The sequence below is a fragment of the Miniopterus natalensis genome, chromosome 5 (assembly GCF_054644295.1).
Source record: "Miniopterus natalensis isolate mMinNat1 chromosome 5, mMinNat1.hap1, whole genome shotgun sequence".
Lineage (NCBI taxonomy): Eukaryota > Metazoa > Chordata > Mammalia > Chiroptera > Miniopteridae > Miniopterus > Miniopterus natalensis.
Window position 1 is genome coordinate 65,327,061 of NC_142085.1, and position 24,412 is coordinate 65,351,472.

The window sequence follows — 24,412 nt, forward strand, 5'->3', positions numbered from 1 at the left end:
GGTATTGAAACACAGATTGATGAGGCAGTTTTTGTCCAAAGCACTGTGAGAATGGTTCTCATGAATCATTCTACATGGAGGATGTTGTTAGGCTTGAAGATGCATTGCTCTTCTTAGTGAAGTGCTCATGACCTCTGCACACTGGACCTTCAGCAAGTCATTGCGGGGCAGAGCCGAAGCTGTCGGAGCCCTGCAAATGCAGCTGCCACAGAAGGCAGGCAGTTTATCACCATCACAGTGCTGTCATAGCATCCCTAGGTCTCCTTTTGTATCATTTCCTCCTTATTTCTTTGACATAGGCTTTTAAATAGGCTGTTAATAAAACTGTGTAAATTGAGTCCTTTCCTAATTCAGTTCTATCTGTGCCCGATCTTTGATCTTATCTCTGAGTCTATGGAGCTGTAATGAGAGACAGGTAAGAGACTGGAATCTTGAACTCACTGGGTGGAGTCTCAGGTATCCCAGAACCGTATCCCATCTTCTGTTTTAACGTTCTCAATGCTCTAGCCTGAGAAGCAGGAATGAGTCATTGTGAAGTCAAGGCTTTTGCCACCTAAAACTATATGTTGTTCAGACTCATTTTTGAATGCTTGGGGAGGTGCTCACTCCCTGCTGGCTGAGCAAAAAGGTCAGCCCTGCCTTCAGTAGCATTTCCTCCAGCTCTGCTTCCCTTTGTCTCCTCTCATAGCTCCAAGCTGGACTTTGCTGTCCAGTTAATAATATTGGAGTGGAGTCCTGCTGTGAGATCCAAATAGCAGTATGTGATTTCTTTAATATCTCAGGTTAAAACTTGCTCCCCTAAGATACCTGGAGTAAATCCTAGGGATTTAAGTCTTATTTTATTTGCTATGCATTTGGATGGGGTTGAAATAATTTTGTAAGGAGCATCTTAATCCTTCCAGGAAGGTTATTGTTTGGTTCACAGAGCCCATACTCACCTTGACTAACAACAGCTTGAATTGAGCTTTAATATTTTAAATCTTTACATTTTCTGTGCTTCAGTTTTCTTAGTTATGAAATTAAAATCATGCAATAACAGGCTTGTCCAAGTAGTTTTGGTCATTCTGTAAATTATAAAGCACCAAAGATTTATTTATTATGTATTGTTTCTTGATCTATATCAGAATGTTTAAATTTTTTTTTCTTAGTTGTATTTTTCTTATTAATTTTTCTCAATTTTTAGACATGTATCTTTGACTCATGATTGTGTTTTCTTTTTTATGTTGACATATTAATCATTTCTTTTGTTTTGTTGTAAAGGAAACATTTCTAAGCTAATGTTATTTGGGTCACAAAATTGAAAGGTTTAAAATGACAGTTAATTTTTCAACTTTTACTGGGGAAAGAATTGTTTCCTTAAAAATCAACTTTTATTTATCTTTCAAAGAGCAACACAGGGTTATATCTGGAATATATTTTAGATTTATAGTCTTAAAAATATATTTTGTTTCTTTTTGTGTCTAATCTATTTAGGGACAATGACATTAGAGAGATAAATATTAGAATGTTGACCTGATAGACAGATGAACACATAGATCAATGGAACAGAACAGAAAACCCAGAAATAGACTTACACAAATATGCCCAAATGATTTTTGACAAAAGTGCAAAAGCAAGTCAATGGAGAAAGTATAGTTTTTCAACAAATAGGCAAAAATAAAAAAATTAAAAAAATGAACCTTTACTTAAAGCTTAAACCTTATGCAAAAATTAATTTAATGTGGATTGTAAAATTAAATTTACAACAGAAAACTATAAAATTTTTAGGAAAAAATGGAAGAAAATCTTTAGGATCTAAAGCCAGGCTAAGATTTCTTAGACTTGATGCCAAAAAAGCAATGTATCAAAGAAAAACTATATAAGACATAAATGGAACCAACTCATCAAAATTAAAAAAGAAAAACAAAAAACTTTTGCTCTGTGAAACACTCCCTTTAAAGAATGAAAAGACAAGCTACAAAGTGGGTGAAAATATTTGGAAACCATGTATCTGAGAAAGAACTTTTATTTAAGAAATAGAAAAAAAACTCTTAAAAACTCAACAGTAAAAAGAAATAATAAAATGAGCAAAACACATGAACAAATATTTCACTGAGAAGGATATTCAGATGGCACATAAGCACATGAAAAGATCTTCAACATCTTTGCCATTAGGGAAATGCAAATAAAGCCACAATGAGATAGCACTATATACCTATCAGGATGGCTAAAACAAAAAAAAAAAATTAAAAAAAGAGTGAAAATACGAAAGGATGCAAAGAGGAGGAGAGACTGGACCTCTCTTGCCGAAGGAAATGTAAAATGGTGTGGTCACCCTGGCAGTTTTCTATAAACCTAAACATGCAGCCATGTAATGCAGCTATTGCGCTCTGGAGCTTTTATCCCAGAGAAATGAAAACTTATGTTCACACAAAAACTTATATGTGAATATTCTTAGCATAATAACCCAAACCAGAAACAATCCAGATGTCTGAGAACAGGCGAATGGTTAAAGTGTGGTGCATTCATACCATGACATATTTCTTAGCAATTACAAGGGGGAAAACCAAACAAACAACTATGGATATGTGCAATAATTTTGATGTATATCAAGGACATCATTCTAAATGAGGAAAGCTGATCTCAAAAGGTTATATACTATATGAGTCTACTTATGTTAAAATCTCAAAATAACACACAGATTAATGGTTACCAGAGGTTAGGAGTTGGGGTCAGATGGGTTGGGCGTGACTATGAAGGGACAGTGTGAGAGAGCCCTGTGGTGATAGAACATTTCTGTATCTTGAATCTGGTGATGGTTACACAAAGCTACAAAAATGATAAAATTGCATAAAAGTACATACATACACACTCATTAATGAGTACTTATAAAACTGCTGTCATCTGAATAGGCTCTGTGGATTGTACCCAAATCAATTCCCTGGTTTTAATGGTTTATTCTAGTAAAGTATCCCATTTGGGGAGGCTGGGGGAAGGATGCATGGGATCTCTCTGTTCAGTTTTACAGCTTTCTGTGTCTATAATTATTTAAAAATTTAAAGTCAATGAGTCAATATATAGGTACAGGTACCTTCTGACTGGTGAAAAAAGTGAAAATGTCACAGAATCCAGATCCCACCACCAGCACTGTGCCCATATATAGTAGAAACAATTAATACTTGTTGAATGAGAAAAAAATACTTTTATTTCTTTTGAATACTACTAGAAAATGATATTCAGAAAAGCATTTTTTATTTTGCACCATTAAAAGAAGCAGAATTTCTTTGCTGGTTTAGTTTTGATCATATCTGTATGCCAGAAACCGTATCAAAGAGATAAAAGCAAAACTCTTCAAAGTAAAATCTGCCTCTTTGCTAATATTTACATGTAAAAGAGTTTTTTCATGACTTTACCTAAATGTGGGGATTAGATTTTAGAGTTAATACATAAACCTTCAAGTGGAGCTTTCTCTCAGTTACACACACACACACAGTTTCCCAAAATAATGTATACATATTTTGAATAATTATTAATTCCAATGGGTTAAATCTGAAAAGAAACATCAATTGAGCTATCAGAAAAAAAGTGTGTATGCATTTTGGGAGAAATTTTATATATATATACATATATATATATATACACACACACACACACACACACACACACACAGACACACACACACATACATATACACACATATAAACATGAACACAGATAAGACCCATATTGAAGGAAAGGGAAGTGGATGGTAGAAATAAAGGTATATCATGAAGACCTGATCCAATGTCAAACTACATGGGGGGTGGGAAGAGTGTTGAAAATAAAGATGCTAGAGAAAAGGTGGAGCTCTCTGTGTTTTATCTCCAAAATCTCTTGAATCTACCTAAACTGTAACTCACAATTGAGCCACAGCCTAAAGAATAGAAAGTGTTTAAAAATTATATAGATATAAATATTTCATAAACTTGAATGTTGAAAATGACATGCATTGCCCCGGTCAGATTCCCATGTTATGTAAAACAGACATCTACCAGTTTTGTCACTAGTTTAGAATTGCATCCACTCAAGTTTCAAGGGCAGGCGAAGGGTGAGGAATGGAATATCCAATTGCAAGGAAGAGGTTGAAGCTAGAGAGCTCTCTTAACCACATAACCACACATCCACACATACAGCAGTGGTTGAAAACAGTATTTCTTCATTCAGAAAATCTGTACTTTCTTAAGGATTTTGTGCAACTTTACGTAACTGGGCTGGAAAGTTTTTATTCACTGGTTGATATGTCATGAGTGAGATTATTGAAAGGAAGACTGCAGATGTGTGTGGCTGCTCTGATTTGAATGCTTGGGTAAATAGAGATACTTGCATATCTTGCTCATGCAAATTGTCAGACTAAAGACCAATATGAACTCTCCAATTCCATTGCAAGATTCAGAGTGACTAGAGACCTTGAATGCGTGAGGATACCATGGAGAGGCGGTAAGTGCCATCATTGACATCTCCGCCTCAGGGAAGTGCAGCATGGCTCAACAATTTGTTGACTATTCCTTTCTAAGTAGCCTTATTTGTAGGAGGACTTTGCAGCCATGTGAAGGGAAACTTCTAGGGAATAGCTTTAGGTGATTAATTCTTGCCAATAAAGGGACAGGGGGTAAAACAAAAAGAAGAAGAACCCTACACAGGCAACATGAATTACCCAGTGGTTGAATTAGACTCTTCTCAAATTTTCCCAAATTAATAAGTATCTATACGATTTTATAATAAACATAAGAAAAGCACAGTCAAATCTTTGAAGCACTGAATTAGAAGTTTTGTTTTGTATTTAGAGGTACATTCATTCAGTGTTTTAGATTTTGGAGAGGTGATGATCCCAGCCTGAACCCTTGCTTCCTTCCTGTTGTCAACTAACAGGCAAGAGGAAGTAAATATTCCCGGATTAGCTGAACCAAGGCACCCTCCTTACTCCAGCCTTTCAGGAGACATTCAGAGTCTGAGTGGGAACCCCTTGCTAGCAGTGTCACGCGGAGGGGCTGCCTGTGCCCTGAGCCTCAGGCATGTTTTTTCATGCGTGCTGCTTTGAAGGATGCATGCCTGAACATCTTTAGATCTTCTCAAGCTATCTTTATAATCCACTGCCTCACAATCCATATGGACAGCACACAGTCTTGGAAGGAGTTGGTTGAACTAAAAGTGTTCTGGCAAATGACTGGAAAACATCACTCTGGCTTCAGTGATCTCTCCAACTTCCTGTTGAAGCCAACTCTTCAACTTCTTACTGGTCAAGAACTTAAATTAGGGAGAAGTGTATTATTATTATTTTGAAATATACAGATTACTATAGCACTCTCAAATGCCTTTCAAGATATTCATGAATCTTAATTTTTGCTCTGTTTCTATTTTGTATGCCTTTACTCCAGTCTGAGCTACTCAAACTCGGGGACATCTCCACACAGCCTACTGACACTTGCAATTTGAGATATTACACTTTCCCTCGCCTTCCTGTTTCAGTGTCTGGTATAATTAGTGGTCTCTCAACTAACCAAGATTAATGAAATGACCTGTTTTCCACCATTTTCTTGTAAGCCTCTTCTGCATCCAATCATTTGTGAAATTGTATAGTCTCTATCTTTGTGGTCCTTCTATAGTTAACACCTTAATATGACTCAAATTCAGGCTCTAGTTACCTGCATATTGCTAATAATTTTAACCTTATGTCTCCATGTTTGCTTTCTCCCTCCTGAAAATAAAGCAGGACATTTTGCGAGGCTTTATCAAATGACCTGCGCAGGTCAAAACATAAAATCACTGTTTTTTTATTCCAAGAAATGTGCACCATAGATACCCATGACCCTTATTTCACCCTGTCTCCATTCATTCCCACTCCCGTCCTGTCCCATCTTTAACCCTCACTCTCTCATCCCTGCTGGCCAGTGATGGGTGTTTGTGATGGTAGGACCTGATGGATGGATGTCTGTGTCACACATTACTTGGTTATTTTTTTAAAAAAAACACGTATCAAAAAAACAAAAACAAAACTAAGCTAAAACTCTAGTTGTTTTTCATTTTTAACCAGAGATAGAATGTCTCTGCCTTAAAGGAGTTGCACTAAAACTTAAATATTAAAATGTCAGATTTCCATAATAAACTACATACTCCTGCTAGATTAAGTGCAGTAGTTACTCCCTTCTCAAGAATTTTCAGTACTAAGAACACATGGACTCCTCTGTGGGACTTGAATGGCCAGGTAGGCTCCAAAATCATCTTCTCAGCCACACTGCCACTTCCTCATCTTACCTTCAGCACCAGACGAACAGTTTTGGCTCTTGTGCCCTGAGGATGGCTCTGTCTTCCCGTCTCCGGTCTTAGGGCTCTTTGTCGCTGGGACACTCTCTTCTCGCTCCATTGCCTCTTCACAACTGCCAGGTTCGCACCGACACCTCAAGTTCTATTCTAAATACAACCTCTTTTGGGAATTCTTGTCTCATCATTACAACCTTTCTCCTTAATCTTTTTATCTCCTTAAACCTCATAACACCTTTGGAAATTATCTTTCCTTGTCTGATGTTACTTCTTCTCTTTACCAGATTACAAATTCCTTCAAGGTAAGGACTCTTCACGATTCACATTCCCCTAAAATTTCCCAGGCTTGAGTAGTTTTCAGTAAATATCAGCTCAACTTAATCAATGCTTACAGTGTTATATTGTTGCCTTTGTGTTAATTTTTTAAAAGCATATCTATAAGTGTGTAGGGGTGTGTGTGTGTGTGTGCACATGCACATGTGACATGGTCATTTCAGGACACTTGAAAAATAAAAAATAATACAAAGACTAAAATAAAAGTAATCTATTTTTCTATTATTCTATTACAGAGAGTTAACCAGGCTAATATTTTGATGTATTTTTCTTTTATATTCCTTTTTAAAATATATTAAATTTTTTTTCCTGATTTACTAACCTAATATTATATTCTTATTATTTTCTGTTAGTAATTCTTTGAAAATGTCCTTTTAATGGCTCTTTAATACTATATATTATAAATACATTATTTATTTATTCACATTTGTTGAAGTAAATGTAAATGGATTCCAATGTTTTCCTTATTACAAAATATGTACAAAACATACTTGTACATAAAATTTTCCCTCAATTAATGACACTTTCTTTATAATTGCTTTCTAGAGCTATTATTAGGGAAATAAGGAGTGTTTTTTTGAGGTTTCTTTCAGGAATGTTTCACATGCCTGATGTAGGCAAGAGTGTCCTTAAATATCTACATAACAACTTCTGCCTAATTCTTTTTATAATTTGCTCTTCTCAATTCCTCTAGGAGAAGTTCTGCTGCTTAACTCCCCTTTGGCTATTTTGAACATGAGAACATCAGCACTTTTGAATGTGTGTTGCTAAAGTCGTTTAAAAGTCAAGTGAGAGACCTAATCCATTATTGATATAATGGCTGAGGTAATAGGCCTTCCTGATGGAGCTGACATATAGATTGGAACTATAATCCTCAAGATACAAGTCATAGAACATTACTACACATTCTATTTTGATTTGAAATGACACCATTATCTCTTACTCTAGCTATGCATTCAGGTTTAATAAAAAAGCCTGACTTAAAAACACAGGTAACATTTTTATTAGATAGTAGTTTTTACTATGGCTTTTCTCCTGCTGATATGCTTGATTGAAACCGGTACTTCACGGATTGTGAAGATGTGTGAGAATAGCTTTGTGTCACGTTCTCTATGTGATTGGTTTGTGTTCTCACCTCCCCCACACTGGTTCCAGGCAACACCAGCAGCGACTAACTTAAATGAGCCTTGTGTCTACATGTTAAGGTTCTATGGCTATGATTTGCATCATGATTCTTGGTCTTTCACAGGATGGGAGGGTTTTATTTGAAGCATAGTTAACCAGTACCAAGGGATCAACTATAGGCACGCACACAAAGACACACACATAGACACACAGACACACAGACACACACACACACACACACACACACACACAATGACTAAATAATAATTTGTCTAGAATTAGTAAACCTGAGCTTTTGAGATAGATTGCTCAGTTCTCACCCACAAATTTCAGAGTCCCTTATATAGTCATAGTTAGTCTCGTAGGCTTTCTCTCCAGAACAACCCCTTGGATCTGCTTAGCAGTTGTGTGTATGTGGCTGGGAGGGAGGGACAGAGATACTTTTGCTGACAGACACTGTTATCTAATATGTAAGTAAATTTATCACTGGAATCTAGAAGTCAAGAGTGTTGTGGATTACTTCAATACCTGTGTTCAAAACCTATCAGGAAGCCCTGCCGGGTGGCTCAGTTGGTTGGAGTTTGGTGTAGGCCGTCCCCTACACCAAAATGTTGTGGGTTCCATCCCAGTCAGGGAGCATACCAGAGGCACATCCCATCGATGTTTCTCTCCCTTTCTCTCTCCCTTCCTCTATCTCTAAAACCAATAAACACATCCTCTGGCGAGGATTAGAAAAGAAAAGCATAACAAGAAAAGGAATCACAACGTGTTTTTTTCCTGTGAAATCAGTATATAACTGTTATTTATAAATGATAATATACTGGTGAAAGAGGAAATCAGATTGTTTTTGTAGATTTAAGTAAGCCAACTATATACTGTTATTTAGGATTTTAAAAACAAAATTAAAAATTTGGAAATGATGGTCTACATTAAGATTACAACAATGATAAGAACATCACAAAGCTGTCCTTTTCATGTGAGCAGGTGATAATCATGTGCCATCTTGGATGAGGAAAGGGTAACTCCTTGCCTTCCCCTGGGCCTGTGGCTTCAAACACCCGGATGGCCCTTGGCCACCACTGTGTTCTGAGTGACCCAAGAAGACTCCTCCTAGTTCTCGTGAATGGAAGTTAAAAGACTGTCAGTCCAAACAACACATGCTGATTATAGAATCACAAAAGCAATGCAGGTAAACCCCTCTGTCTTCAAAATGTTGGTGTGAGACCTGCTCTCCCTATAGCACATGTCCACTCACAGTTGAAAGAACATCATTATTTCACACCTTAGATTTGTAGTAATTTGTCATGAGAAGATATAGCACTTCAGTAAGCCCCTCTAAGCTTTCTTTGTTTGTACCCTATAAAGGAGAATATCAGGCAACATCATTGTGCTTGGGCATCATTTGTAATTAACTTAGAAAATGAAACCAGAGGACACCCTGAGACAAAACTGAAAAGGAGCAAAGTTAGCTCTTTTTGGGAGCTGAATGTCACCAAAAGAGAGTGACAGGGCAGAGAGATTGATTAGCAGTCACAGTGTCTTAAAGTTTTCTTTAGCCAGATACTGATGCACATAGAATGGGGAAACTGGCTAATTTTTTAAATAGAAATGTCAGAAATAATATGTGTTTGCCTTTGTGTAGAGCATATTCTGTTGACCGTCCTTAAGAGAAATACATGTTGATACACTTGTAATACATGACAGACAGTTTAAACAATAGCTGACATTTTGCTAAAGGTCTTAAACAGATACTGTCAAGTATGCAAATGTAAATCTAAGCAAATCAATTTTCAAATTTAAAAATTCAACCTAAAACATTATGTATATTTTAGTGCATATTTGGATTTAGGACTTTAACTTTTGGGAGGGCAAAATTATTTTGAAATATATTCATATCTCAAAAAATTTTAATCCTATAAAGAATGTTCCTACAATGCCACATGTTATTGGGAAATTAATGTGCCCTACTAATCACTGTTTTAAACAATCCATTATGGTTAATCTAGGTTTCTTAAAACACTCATTAAAATTAAGACACTGTTTCCTGAGGAATAATGATACTTTAAATCTGTAATTTACATGAATTTTGTCTCAGAGATTGCTCATCAAATAGAAAGATTTGCTAAGTTCATGTTTTGAAATACAATGTGATATATCTTTGAGGGCTAACTTGTTTCCTGTAACAAGAATTAACTGAGTATATTTTTAACCATATAATTATTTTTTTCTAATGAAAAAAATTCCTAGGTGTTAAAAAAACTGATTGTAGAAAATGTTAATCATTATTTCCCTACATATCAGAGCAATTTTTAAAAATCCTCACTTGAAGATATGTCTTCATTGATTTTTTTAGAGAGAGGAAGGGGGTGTGAGAGAGAGAGAGAGAGAAACATCAATGTGAGAGAGAAACATCCATCAGTTTCACACCCCAACTGGGATCAAACCCGAAACTTAGGTATGTGCCCTGACTGGGATTCAAACCCTCACCCTTTTGGTATATGAAACGATACTCCAACTAGCTGAGCCATCCAGCCAGGGCAGAGAAATTACGTTTTTGATGAAATTTTGCGTCTACACAATTGTTTGCGTCTAACCAAGTTTCCTTATTGTATGCCTACCTGGACACCATGACATTTTAATGGGCAATTAGAAGTTAAGAGGATGGAGGTCAAACATCTCCCTGAACAATCCCAATTGAAACTCGTGTCTCTGTAGTAAGGACAAGATCCTTTGTTTTCAATCTGTTATTTGCATTTATTTACATATGGCTCATTATCATTTATGAGACAGGGACAGAAAATACATCCCAATTAGCTAGTAATTAAATGGTTTCCCGGCTGTCTCCTCTCAGTTTGGCAGAAGACACTAGTTAGAATGTGCTGGTAAAATCTTTGTTTCCCTCATGAAAGCCATTGAATGACTTTCCTGGATCTGCCTGCCCACTATCGATAAGTCTAACTATATGGGATCACAACTAAAGTTGTGTGTGTTTTTCCAGTATTAGGCACTGCACAGGATGCTAGTGGTAGGGAATGGAAGCTGGGCTTTGCAACCAGGATAAACATGACTCTCCTTAGAAATCTTAGCCTTCTAGAAGATGGGTAGGGTGTGTACACAGATAACTAATACAGCATTCTAAAAGATGGATATGAGGTATACAAATAATATTATACCATCTGGAAAGGATACCCCCAAAGGACATATTTAGGAAAACTTTGTGTGGTTAGTATGTCAAAGCAGACCAATATTAGTAAGTTTAGAATATCTGAGGTAAACTGATATTGATGCTACTTAAGGAATCAGTAGTACCAACTGCTATAATAATCACCTTCTATTTTCTATACAAAGGCTTTTTTTTTTTTTTGAAGGGTGTGGTGCATCTTCAGTGTATCTTATGGGGTCCTACAGAGCGCAGGGGCCTGGTTGGAGGCCGGGGCTACAAAGTGTTAATCTTATCATGGCACGCAGGCCTCACAGTTACACTCAGTCACAGAAAATGGAGTTACTTATTTCAAGTCTAATACACGCATCAAACTTACCTTCCTGACTCTAATACGCACACACATCTATTTCTATAACACACTCTCTCTCTCCCTTCCACTCTCTCTGAAAAGCAATGGAAAAAATATCCTCAGGTGAGGATTAAAAAAATATATATATTTACTTCAGAATATTTCACCACTTATATTTCCAGTGAAAGATTTACCTTCTCGTCTCCAATCTGGGGTTGACTTCTCTTTGGGGTATTTTAATTGCAAAGGCTTACTTTTAAAGTGGGTGATATTATTTATGGTGTATACCTATGAGCCGTTATCATGTACATAAAATTTAATTGGACAAAAATGGATGCATACCCAAGATGCTTAGAATATTGTTTTTTCTCTGGTTGGTATGGTTATGAGTGACTTTCAAAATATTACTCAATGATTTCTACAATAAGCATGTTTTCTATTTATACTAAAAGCATCAGACAAGAATGGTGCAATATTTTTGATCCTTAGTAACTTTAGGGATGGAGTTATGGAATTAAAGGTGTAATTTCTACAATTCCAAATTTATTACTAGGCACTTTTCTGTAGTGCACATAATAATTGCAACTAGATGCTTGAAAAAAAGTTCAAGAAAGGAAGAAAAACAAACCTTTAAAAAATGCCTAATAGATTTAAGTCTGAATGGGTGAGTTAGTTACACACAATTTTTGTTGATGTTCACACTGAGGATACTTTTTTTTTTTTTTTTTAAATTATCTTTATTGTTGCAAGTATTACAGATGTCCCCTTTTTACCCCCATTGTTCCCTTCCACTCCACCCCCGCCCCCCCAGGCCTTTATCACACCACCGTCTGTGCCCTGGGTTATGCATATATGCATATATTCTTTGGTTAACCTCTCCTCCCTCTGTGGTCCTTTCCAGGTGTGTAAAGTGGGGGTTGACAGTGCATATGGTAGCCCAGTACCTAGGAGGTATGTTCAAAGATAACTGCTATGGTTAGCCATTAGGAGTCCTGCTAAATGTTGTTCCCATTTTTCAGATGGGGAAATTGTGGCTCAGAAAAGTAGTTTACTTAAAAAGTAAATCAGAATCTATTCCATTCAATAAAAACTCATCTAGTTCCATTATGGGACACACACACACACACACACACACACACACACACACGCACACACACTTTGAAATGCTGTGAATGTAAAGATGAATCAGGCATAGTCTGGTGCACAAAATGGGAATGTGGAGAAAAACATCCTCAGCCAGCTCTTTCAGGATTCCCAGTGATTAATGTTAGCCGAATATGAGCTCACCACCAAGATCCCATAAACAAGGTCAGCAGAGTCAGCAAGCAAATTCAGGTCCTCAAGGACTCAGAAATAAAATACCTATGTATAAAATAGTTATGTTATCAGACAACATTATTAATGATGGAATTAAACAAAGTGAGCAAAAACCAAGCAACTAGCAAGTTAGAGTCTGATGAGAATCTATGTTACACCCACTAGATTGGCCAAAATTAGAAAAAGGAACACTACCAAGCACAGTATGCGGACGAGCCGAAACTTCCCTGCATTACCGGGGGAAAGAGGAGTATAAACTGGTAAATGTCCCTGGCAGTTTTGTCAAGTCGAAGCATATACACTCCACAACTCCACACTGACACTTCCAGATAAATGCCCCACTGCAGGGCACTTGCCTACACGACAGGCGCCTTTAAGACGGAGTCCACAGGGCAACACTGCTGGTAATGGCAGGACAGACCAGCAACCTGGAAAGCAAGACGCACGGACAGAAGAAAATAAGTGAACTGCGGCGCACCATATAACGGTCTCCTATGCAGCAGTGACAGGGAGCCACAGCTGTGCACAGCACGCGTGGACCTCAGCGCAGTGAGCCTCAGAGACAGTGCTCTGTGGCAACGGAAGAGTACATCCGCTGCAAGGACGTTTTTATAAAGTTTAAGTATTTAAAGGACTTAAAAGTATATTTATGGAGTACATATATATATATAGCAAAAAAAATTGAAATACATGAAATATAGAATAAATATAATATTTATATATTTATAATATTTATAAAATATAAGCCAGGGAAATGCTTATATTTGAAATATATGAAATTTTAAAAGGTGGGGGGGGGGTGAAAGAATATGACCACAGTGAGCTTCAAGGTTACCAATGCTTTACTATTTTTTAAGCTGAGTAGTGGAGGGCACATTGGTGTTTATCTTAGCATTTTTTTAATTTTAAATGCAGTGTTTATCTTCTTTTCATGTATAAAAATGTCATAAATTCAAAACATAGGTGTCTGCATTTCTATCTGGTTCATTTCCGTTATTGTAATAACCTTTTGCTGAATGAAACTACATATTTATGAAAGAAGTAATGACATTGACATAAAAGGAATCACATTTTACCTTTTGCTCTTCTAATTTATTTATTTTTTGAGGTACTGTGGGTTTTTTATAGTGTGTTATTCTCAGAGATAAAAATTACTCTGCAAAAGTGCTCATCAGCTCTGAAAATCAGTATCCAAAACACAAATTAATTACTAATGCTCATAAGTGTCCCCCAAAACAAAATACATTAACTGGGTTATGTTAGGCATGTTTTTAAATCTTTTAATCTTGTTCAAGAGAACATTTAAATTAAAAATGTTCTCTGGTGTTATGAGAGCCCCATTTCCACCTGTGGAGTGAGTTCAGAGGGTTTTGACTTTTATTTAACTTGGCAGAATCCATTTCCAAATTTCTTACACTACAATTCTAGGTTTTTATTTTGCTTAAGCACATTTCTTTTTGTTAATGGTTGAAATAAGGAAAGGAGAATGTTTATAATAAAGTTGATAAGAGAAAGAGAATAAAGTGAGTTTTGATATCTGACAGTGTTCACATTATAGATGACTATAGTGAAAGTTAATAAACACTTCAATTTAAATACATTTCAATGTAAATATAATTTCAATAAAACACTTATGAATCATAGATTTATTATTTGACAAATTTCTAATGTGTTTTATTTACATTCCTAGACTTACAATGGCTGTTGGCAGTTTGCGGGCTTAAACTATGGCAGTCCTAAGGATGCTGAAATTCTTAATCTATTCTTGGAAAGGATTTGCTTCGTTACATATTGCTTCAGCTTTTGTATGGAAGTTATAACGTTTAATGTGATGAATTTCTTCTTTCTTTTTCTCCTAACTCCACAGATGACCTCATTGAAGTGTGTAGGATAAAGCATTTGTCTACCGTATGACCTTCCCTAGACCTTCCCCGTGCTAAACCATGTTGGATTTTCTTTCCGTCATGTTCCTCTAGGACAGCTTCCCAGCACGATTCGGAGGAATTCATTTTGTCAACCAGCCGTGGTATATCCATGCCCTGTACACTGTAATCCGGCCTTTCCTAAAGGAGAAGACTCGGAAAAGGGTACTTGTTTGTTTCTGTTTTTATATCCTTCACCTTCTGAATTATGATGCATACTGTGTGTATAATACTGGCTGTGGTAAACGTGCTTCTATACTGCATATAAATATTCAGCATACAAGACATTTCAAAATTCTTAAAGATGTGATTAATTCTGAACAGTGTATCTGTGAGAGAAATATTTAAAACCAGCTCTCCTACTTTTCCACAACTGGGAGAACATTTTAGCACATTATATATTCATTGTATATTAATGTATCAGTTTAAAAGTAAAAAAAGCCATGTTACTATATATATAGTTGTTGTATACTTAATATCAAGTAGGTCTAGACAAAAGCTATAATTTTGTAAGTTGATAAATGGAATTAGTTATTTCACAATATATATTACATTGCATATAGTGAATTTTATGATAGCTAATATGATTTTTCAGTGATTGCCATGACCAGTCACACATTTCTGAAAGAATGTTATTTGTGGAAATATTAATAACCCTTTAAAACTACAAGTTACTTGAGTTCTTAGATTCAGCTTCATCGAACAATGAGGATACTCAAAGTACATACAACAAAATCACTGACAAGAGCCTGGCCAGTGTGGCTCAGCAGTTGAGCATCAATCTAGGATCCAGGAGATCGAAGATTGATTCCCGGTCAGGGCACATGCCCATAGGGGTGTGCAAGAGGCAGCCGATCAATGACTCTCATCATTTATGTTTCTCTCTCTCTCTCTTTCTCTCTCTCTCCCCCTCCCCCCTCCTCTTTCTGAAATCAATAAAGATATATTAAAAAAAAAAAGAGTTGACAGGAAACAGGTTTCACTTCTAGTTCTTATAAATTTCTTCTTCCTCAATAAGGTGGACTCACTCTGCTTTTCCTTGTTAATTTTCAAAAGTATTCCACCCTCCTCCTTTCCACTCCAGTCACTTAGCGTATTTTCTTTAATGGCACAGTTTAGGAAAATAAAATAAAAGTTGGAGGTCTGGATTCAATATATGGATTTTCAGTGTGTCGACAACATTCAAAGCCATGAGAGTAAATAAAAACCCCCAGGAATGAGTACAGTTAGAGAAGAGAATAGATTCGAAAACCGAAGCCTGCAGCTCTCTGACATTAAGATGGTGGGGTAATGAGGGATAATCATCCAAAGAGACTGAAAAAACCCCAAAACACATTGATCAAGGTAGGAGAAAACCAAGAGACCCCGGGAGAAATTGTTTTCATGAGGAAAGTCATCTGCTTTACCCAGTGCTTCTGCAAGTTCACGAAAAATAAGGACTGTGAATTGGATGATGAATTTAGCAATGAGGAGAATCTCAACAAGAGCTGTTTTCAGACCGTGGAGGGAGGCAACACCTATTTTCATTGGATTCAGGAAAAAACGAGACAAGAGTACTTGGAAAATGAATACAGACAATTCTTTGATGAGTTTTGCAATAAAGGGAAGGAGAGAAATGGGGTAATAACTGGAGGTTGAAGTAGGCCCAAGGGAGGTTTTGTGTATCTGTGTGGGGAAGGGCAGAGCAGAGTTGACATGTTTGCTCTGTGATGGGAAAGATCCAGCAGAGCGAGTACATTTGATGATGTGGGAGAGACAGAGAGAATTGCTTAGAAACATAATTCAAGAGAGAGGGTGAATGCAAAGCACAGGTGGAGAGGTTGGCCTTCGTCAGGTTTATTCTTCATTGTCCTAGGAACGAAGGCAAAGCACGTGGACCCGGAGGCTGGTGGGTGGGCATCATCTGGTGGCCCTGTTTTTTCAGTGACAGAGGAAAGAAGGCCGAGGCTGAAAGTGATGTCGAGGGGGAGGGGACAGCGTGTGAGTGAAGAGAGGCAGTGTGCTGGAGTACACTCATTTCCCTAAGGCGTGTTACCGTGCATTTGCATGACTGGAAGGAGGTTTCTCACATGGAGTAATGGATCTCATAAACTAAAGGTTGTATACTTAATAAAATAAGGGGTTCAGGCGCTAGAGCTTAACTTTCCCAGGAAAAATTCTTTTCATTTCTTATGGGAAGAACCTAGCAGAGTGTGTGTGTGTGTGTGTGTGTGTGTGTGTGTGTGTGTGTGTTTTCCTGGGCTGTTGTGCTCTGCAAATAGGAGTGGGAAGGTATAAAGTTTGCAATTAACTTGATGTACTTTGGGGCAGATGGCGTCTTCCACCTCTGTAGGTCCCACATCATGTATTCCAGGCAGCTGTTTTTTCTGCCTGTTTTGGTCAGTGACTTGCTCTCATCTGCTTTTACCCTTCCACAATTTGTTGAAATTGCTTGTCGATTGGTGACTCCCATCCCTTTGATTTTATTTGATGTCGTAGACATCCAATATATTTACGTCAGTAGGTTCTAAAAGTATGGAAAACAAAGATGAATGTGTTAGCCTGTTCATCTTGAACCTGAAATGTGAAATTATTTCTGTTATTTATAAACTACAATCTTTAAATAAATATTATATAACTTTATATGAGATGACAACAGTGCTTTATCAGAGAAGACTGGTTTGCCGTTTTAAGGTTGGAATGAAAGAAAAGAGATAGCAATTTATGGGGAAACAGATCTTGAGTATGTACCTTGAATAACTTTTCAGTTTAACAAAAAAGCTCTGTGTAGGCAGTAATACCCACAATTAACGTATGCATACAGCTTTACATTTTAATGTTTTTTCATTTTCTATTTGAACAATAAACATAGAAATCTCTAGTAGAGAAGATGCTAGAGACATTACGGAACTTAAGTCCTTTGGGACATGAACCTTCACTCAACCTTTCATTATGATGATGCTAATCTACTTTTAGTTACATCACATACTTTGCATTACAAAGTGGTAATTTAGTGGTTACAGTATTCTTATTTTTATGGATGATAAAGAGAAAGCCATCCCAGTGACAGCTTTTGGGCTTAATAACTTGGACGGGCTTTGTAGCTGATGAGTCCCTTATGAGAATAATCTGTTTTAACAGCATTCATTATGCAGATCATCAGCTTTGCACAACTAGCGTCGGAATGATGTACAGATCAACACGCACATTAGATGCTGCTGATGTCCCTGTCTGTGAAGCAGGACGCCAAATTCTGGTTCCAGCTCTTTAACTCAGTAACTAGCAGGCCTTCTAGAAACTACTTGAAATCCCTGAGCCTCAGAATTTTTATGTGAAAGACTAGGATGATTGGACCAGCCTGTCTGTTTCACAGAGCGGATGAGGGGCTTAAATATTTTCATGGACGTGGAAAACTCTTGCTTTTTCTTTTTCTACTGTGATTCCCTCCCCACAGCATTTGGATGATATTTATTCTCCTCTGTGTTTCCCCCCACCTCTCGTCTTGTATTTGTAGATATTTTTGCATGGTAACAACCTGAATAGTCTACACCAACTAATTCACCCTGAGATCCTGCCTTCTGAGTTTGGAGGAATGCTGCCCCCTTACGACATGGGGACATGGGCAAGAACGCTGCTGGACCACGAGTATGACGATGACAGCGACTACAATGTGGACTCCTACAGCATGCCCGTGAAAGAAGCGGAAAAGGAGCTCTCCCCCAAGTCCATGAAGAGGTATGCTGCAGGGAGCTGGGCAGCGGGCCGGGGCCAAGGTGGAGGCATCCCAAGTCTGACTCCAGGTTGTATATTTTTTGAAGGAGATATTTGATGAGATTTTAAAGCATTTTATACCCACATGATTGGGTGTCTAGGAATTTTGGGTCAAAGCTAGTCACTTAAGGTAACCTCAACTCAGTGTTATTCCAAATTCACAGACTATCTAGCAGGGCCCTTAGAAGTCACTAAATCCAGTGATTTTTTCAAACTGCACTTCAGGATATTGGTGGAGTTCCTCAGGCCAGGCAGGTGGGGTGGGGATAGTGCCCATCTCCACTGCAATGAGAATGACTCTCCTTCTATTTAAGCAATTTATTGGACTTCTGTGTAAGATTTCATTTGAAGAAAGGGATCCATAGCAAACACTCACACACGCACACACACCCAAACCCACTCTTCAAACACTAATATTCAAAGCTTATGTTCTCTTTATAGTATTTCTGCCAAGTTTCTGTTTAAAGGCCTAGCCATTCCCTGAGCAAAACATTCTATTTCCCTACAGCTTTAATCTTTGTAAAAGTCAGTTGAGTCAGAGCCTGACTCCCGGCTTTGACTCACAGTATTTTTATGCCTGTTTTCTTTCAATCAGTGCATATTTATTGAACACATGCTCTGCAGTAGGTGCGTTTCTGGGTGTTTTGGGTCCAACGTGAGTAAAATGTGCATCCAGCCATCATCCAGTGATAGAAGGCGGGGGAGTTGCCAGACATGCACAAATTCCTAACTGCCTCTGACTTTGCATTCTGTAGCTAACTAGAAAATGTCTAATTCCCAGGTATCCTCAGGCCACACCAGCCCAGGGTTCATGTGAATAATGTAAAAAATATTTATTATGGGTCCATTTCCCATCATAGCAATAAAGGAACCGCAGCTCCTGCAAGTCTCCTTTCCTAGCTCAGGCAGGACCCAGGAGCATCTTACGTGCCGTCCCAAACACCCCTTGCATCCTTCTCTGATAAAAGTCCTACGGTCCTCTTGTCGTTGCTGACCCATGCGGGGACACCCCTGTTCTTTGAGCTCGCCTCTGTTTTTTTGCTGCTGTTGCCACTGCGGGTGTGTGCGCGATGTCTTCCTCTCCCCAGGCAGCGCCCCCGCTCCTTGGAGATAATAAAAAGGCCAGTGGCATCTCCAGCTTTAATTTCTCCACTAATCATCTTATATTTAAACCAAACTTAAGCTTCTCAACTCCTTTCTCACAAAACAACATTTCTTAATTTGAGTTTTATGCTGTCCTAACCAAAGGAGTCCATGGATGGGCTCTTGATGGGGTCTATTAAGTGTTAAAAGTTGTCTTCAAAGCTGTGTATAGAAAGGTGTGAATATATATATAGTACATTTTTCTGGAGAAAAGGCATATATTTCATCAAATTCTCCAAAAAGTTTTCTAAAATAAAAATATTTACAAACCATTGCTACAGAATGGGTTTCTTCTCATAAAAATCCTAATCCTAATATTAGTCATTACAATCTACCATTTACTATATACTTCTCATGAATTGGGCCCCTAACGAGGTACCATTTTTTTTGGTGACATTAATTTGTTTGATCCTCACAGCAACCCTGTTAAACAGATACTGTATGTCCAAAGTTACACAGTCTATATGCACTGAGACGGGGTCCCAGGCCATGAGGTGTAAAGTCTTCTGTGTTGTTCACATACCCTTTGTCTACTCTTCCGTGAGGGCGTGACACAGGGAGCCCTCACTCTAGAACTGAGCTATATAAATATTCAGAGACAGCCACCATAGGTGTTCCCTAGTCTTCCCCTTGTTCAGCTAGCAATGCTCGTTTCCTTAAGCCATTCCTTCTATGACATGTTAACTAACCCGATCCCCTCCTCTGAGCACACGTCTTTCCATGTCCTCTACCACCTTAGCTGCACCCCCACCACCTGCACTCTGCTCGCCTGCACTGCCCCCAAAACCTTCTGCCTGCTGCTTTTGCGTCCACCGCTGCCCCGCTCATCTTCCCTCCATTTATTCACACGACAACCAAAAATATATTTTAAAAATGTAAACCTGATTATTCACTTCTCTGCTTTAAGTTTTTGAATGCCTGCTGATTATACAACATAAAGTCAACTCCATATCGCGGCTTACACTGTGCCACATGATCTGACCTTGCCTACGTCTCTTTCCTAAGTTTATTTACCTTTTCTCTCCTCTCCTACCTTTCGGATACACTCCAACTTGTTCCTGCCTAAGGGTCTTAATACTTGTCACCTCTGTCCCAGTGCTCTTTTCCTACACTGTCCAGTGGCTGGCCCAGTCAAAGGTCATTTGCTGGAGAGTTCCTTTTGGACACTGTCAATCGCCAGGTCTTAATCAGTTCTCCTTTCCCCTCATTCTAGTTACTCCTTTTCAGTCACTTCCTTTATTTTCTTCATAGCACTTACTGGCCTGTGAAATGACTTATTTAATTTTACACCCCACCCCCAAGGTAAACTCCAGGGAGACTTCAGTGGCTTTGTCTATCCTGTCCCGAAGGCCCCAGTACCTGGCGTAGGGCCACACGCGGAGGGTGCTCACTAGGTACTAGTTGAAAAATGAAGGCGTCCTCAGCTGCCCGTCAGTGGCCCCTTCTAAGTGCCATGTTGAGAACTGAACAGGTAACGTCTGATGCTATTGCTACTTGCACTGAGGTTCTGGAATTCTGGCTTCGCAGTGTAGACCTCCTTGGCTTCCTGTCGTTTCTGTTGTGCTGTTGCTGTCCTTCAGGTAGCTGACTCATATTGTGCGGCCTAACACTAGTAAGTCTACTTTTAGATCCACATCCTCATTATTCTCTGTTTCTATGTTTAGCTTTTTCCTCCAAGCGCATTACTCTAATCGATTAATACCATCTTGTTAGTTTTGGCTCAGTCTCTGCACCGTTTGAAGTCTTTATGGATCCTGATTTTTTTCCTCCAATTAATTAGGCCATTTTTCCCCCTGTAGACTGGCTCACAGCACATCGACCTCCCCAGCCCTGAGTTTCTTGCTTCTGACGTGGGCTGCTTATCATTTCAGACATCCTTTGTTTGGTATAGGCTTTGTATCCTATGGAGCTTTCATTGTTCTATTTGAAAACTTTGGAAAGAATGTTTTCTTTCAGAAAGTTGTTTTACTTGGCTCTCATCTTCTCTCTGTTAGGGAATGGCAGATCCCCCATCAAGGAGAGAAAACTGTTCCCAGGTTTCACCTTTCCCTCCTCTCCTCTGGTTTCTTTTTCAGTTTTCCCTCATATTTAGATTGAGAGGGAAAGAAAAAAATCATTCCTTCACCAAAGAGTTTTAGATCATTGTTCCTTGGGGTGAACTTAGCTAGATGTGTAGGGCAAAGACTTTGTCCCTCTGTGTAAAATTGCGGAGGGATAGCATAGTCATGTGAAAAGATATAAAGTTCAGTAGATTGTGGGTGCCTTAAACTGGGCAAGTGTCTTTTACCTTATATCTCTAGTACCTAGGATAGTGCCTGGCACATAACTGTTGCAGTGAGCAACAGTACTTATACTGTTATGCTAATGTGACCTTCAGTTTTATTGAATAATATTTAACATCTGTTGTTACTGCATGGCAAAACCTATCTAATGTTTTTTATGTATTGACTCATTTGCTTCTCTAAACAACTAATACGGTAGTAGTAGCTCCATCTTATTAATGAGGAGACACAATACAGAGAAGGTAAGTGACTTGCACAAGTCACATAGCTACAAAGTAGTCAGCCTACTATTGGAATACAGGCAAGAGTATTCCATAAGTCATCTCCTTAACTGTTACCATTTGCTGTCTGCCGAATTTCTGCTGGGGTTTATGCATGAATTGTTGCATTTGATCCTCAGTGCATCTGTATGATGTAGGTGCTATGTTCCCCATTTTACAGATAAGAGAACACAATTTTAGGAAGTTTAAATAGCCTTCCCATAGTCACAGAGATAGTGAATAGCAGAACTGGAATTGGGATCCACTTCTGTCCAAAACCTAGCCTCTTAAACACTAAGGTATAGCATAATATTGGAGATGCATAATAAATGAATAAGTGATACCTGGATAATTAAATGTAAATTATTTGCTTTAATAAAAAAATAAAACTGATTTATTGCAGAGACAGTAGAGTCTGTGTGGAGACTGCTGAAATGTACTATGACTCAACAATGGACAACTCCCTCTGTTGCAGCTGAAACAGACCGGTTCATTAACAGTTACGATCCTGCACAAATAACCCTTTGTTTTGTTAAGAGGACAACAACAACAACAAAGTGTTGTTGGGCTAAAATAACAGTACACTTGGGACAACTGAATACCAAAAATTCTTAATCATCTTAATCAGAAACTGTTTCTGCCTGGCTTGTTCTATCAAGGCATTTTTGTGCATGTGGAGGCAGCCATTCTTATATCTATAGTACATGATAAAAGAAAACTAGGCACTTATTCTCAGGTTGTGTGTGTGTTTTAATAGAACATTACAGCAAATGCTTAAGTTGTGTACTTTGTACTGCCTGAAGGACTTTGGTGTGTGCCTACTGAATGTTATTAGGATAGACCTCAATGTTTATCTAATAGAATTAACTTGACAAGAATTTTAAAAGACATTTTCTGTTAAGAATTTCTCCACAGGATAAATTGCTATTAATTTTGAACACTTAATACTGAACTTGTTTCATTTTGGAAACTATCGGATAGAACTTAATACATTGAGATCCTACTGTGTAACAGACTGTGAAACACATTGTGCTTGCAGAAGGAGAGAAAGCGATAAGGTCTCTGCTCATGGAATTTATAGACTAGTGGGTACCAGTATCAAGGTAATACTTCAGTGCAGAACAGTAAATGAACCTCTGTATGTTTTAGTATGGATTCATCTTGGGAAACTAATCTTTTTTTAGTTAATTCTAAGAAAAACAATTTTAAAGGTCTAATTACTAAGTATTTTGTGCAATTGCTCACTGTGTTAAAATGTACTTTATTCATGTACTTTTTCTAAGATAAATTATTATTTCTCCTCTCTCTCTCCCTTCCTCCCTCCCTCCCTCTCACTCCTTCCTTCCAGGTTTCCTGCTCTCCTGCTCTCCCTCTCCCACACAGACACACAGACACAGACACACACACACATTCAACTTTAGTCAGTCTCCTTTCTGATACAGGCACCTACTGCCTATCACTGAGATAAAATAGTAAAAATGAATTATGAAATAAAACCTCCCTGTTTTAGTATTCCCACCGTCCTTTCATTCTCTCTTTAGAAAGGAATTTAAGTTTATTTAAATGAAGGACTGAATTTATCAGTTAATCCTGTAATTATTTTTGCTTTGATAATTAGTCCCATTGCTTTTCTTTTTCATTAGCATGTGCAGTTGTAGTTTAGCTTATAGTCTTTCTGTGCGAAAGTTAATGAGGTCTGCTAAGAGGCACAGCAATAGCCAATTGGCTGGAATGCGGCAGCAGGGGAAAATTTCATTACCAAGGAGAATTGTAAAAGGGCAGCTGCTTCCTTAATGCTATAGCTATTAGGATGGCAGCTTCCTGCCACAACAGTAGCATGTCTCATTAACTCTCCTCCTTGCCCATTTTATGTTGTTTCTTAATATAAAATTCCCACCTGCTACCAAAGGCATGTGTAAGGGGTTTTCAAATTATTTTGCTTTTCTAATCATAAAGAGCTGCTGCCTAAACATGAGGGGTTTTAACTTATTATTTTTAAATTTTTAAATTACAGTTGACATTCAATATTACATTTGTTTCAGGTTATGCAGTGGCTAGACATTTATATAACTTATAAAGTATCCCCTCGATGAGCCTTGCCACCCACCTGACTATATTTCCAATGCTGTAGTTTATATCCCCATGACTATGTTGTAAGTTCCTAATCTCTTCATTTTTTTCACCCAGCCACCCAGAGTTTTAACTTTTAAAAGTCTTACAACATTTCACAAAATTTCGAGTAAGATTGATTTTATTCAAATGTTGTAGTGGGAAATTGAACAAAACTCATTCAAATTTTGAATTTTTTCCTAATGTGATCATTAAAAATAAAAAATGATGGTTGAAAAAATGTGCGCTCACATTGAATGTATTTCAGAGAGCCCTTTAATACAGGAATTGAGGCTCCTATCATTTTTACTTCATGTCTCATAACAATAATTTTCCTGTGATAATTTCCCATTTGGAATCCATCTGTACTATACTAGAAATTC

At 37.8% G+C, this 24,412-nt stretch overlaps 1 protein-coding gene across 2 annotated transcripts in view; it reads left to right on the forward strand.

Annotated features, from left to right (window-relative positions):
* Window positions 1-24,412, forward strand: part of CLVS2 (clavesin 2) — a 55,004-nt gene that overhangs the window by 25,291 nt on the left and 5,301 nt on the right. The window contains exons 3-5 of one of the 2 annotated variants that reach the window (XM_016212690.2): window positions 14,540-14,650; window positions 17,979-18,199; window positions 22,324-23,223. In XM_016212690.2, coding sequence (XP_016068176.1) covers window positions 14,540-14,650; window positions 17,979-18,199; window positions 22,324-22,399 — 408 coding nt within the window. In that variant the 3' untranslated portion in view covers window positions 22,400-23,223. Of the gene's footprint in view, window positions 1-14,539; window positions 14,651-17,978; window positions 18,200-22,323; window positions 23,224-24,412 lie in introns of those variants that run through there. The other variant, XM_016212698.2, reaches the window with a different exon arrangement.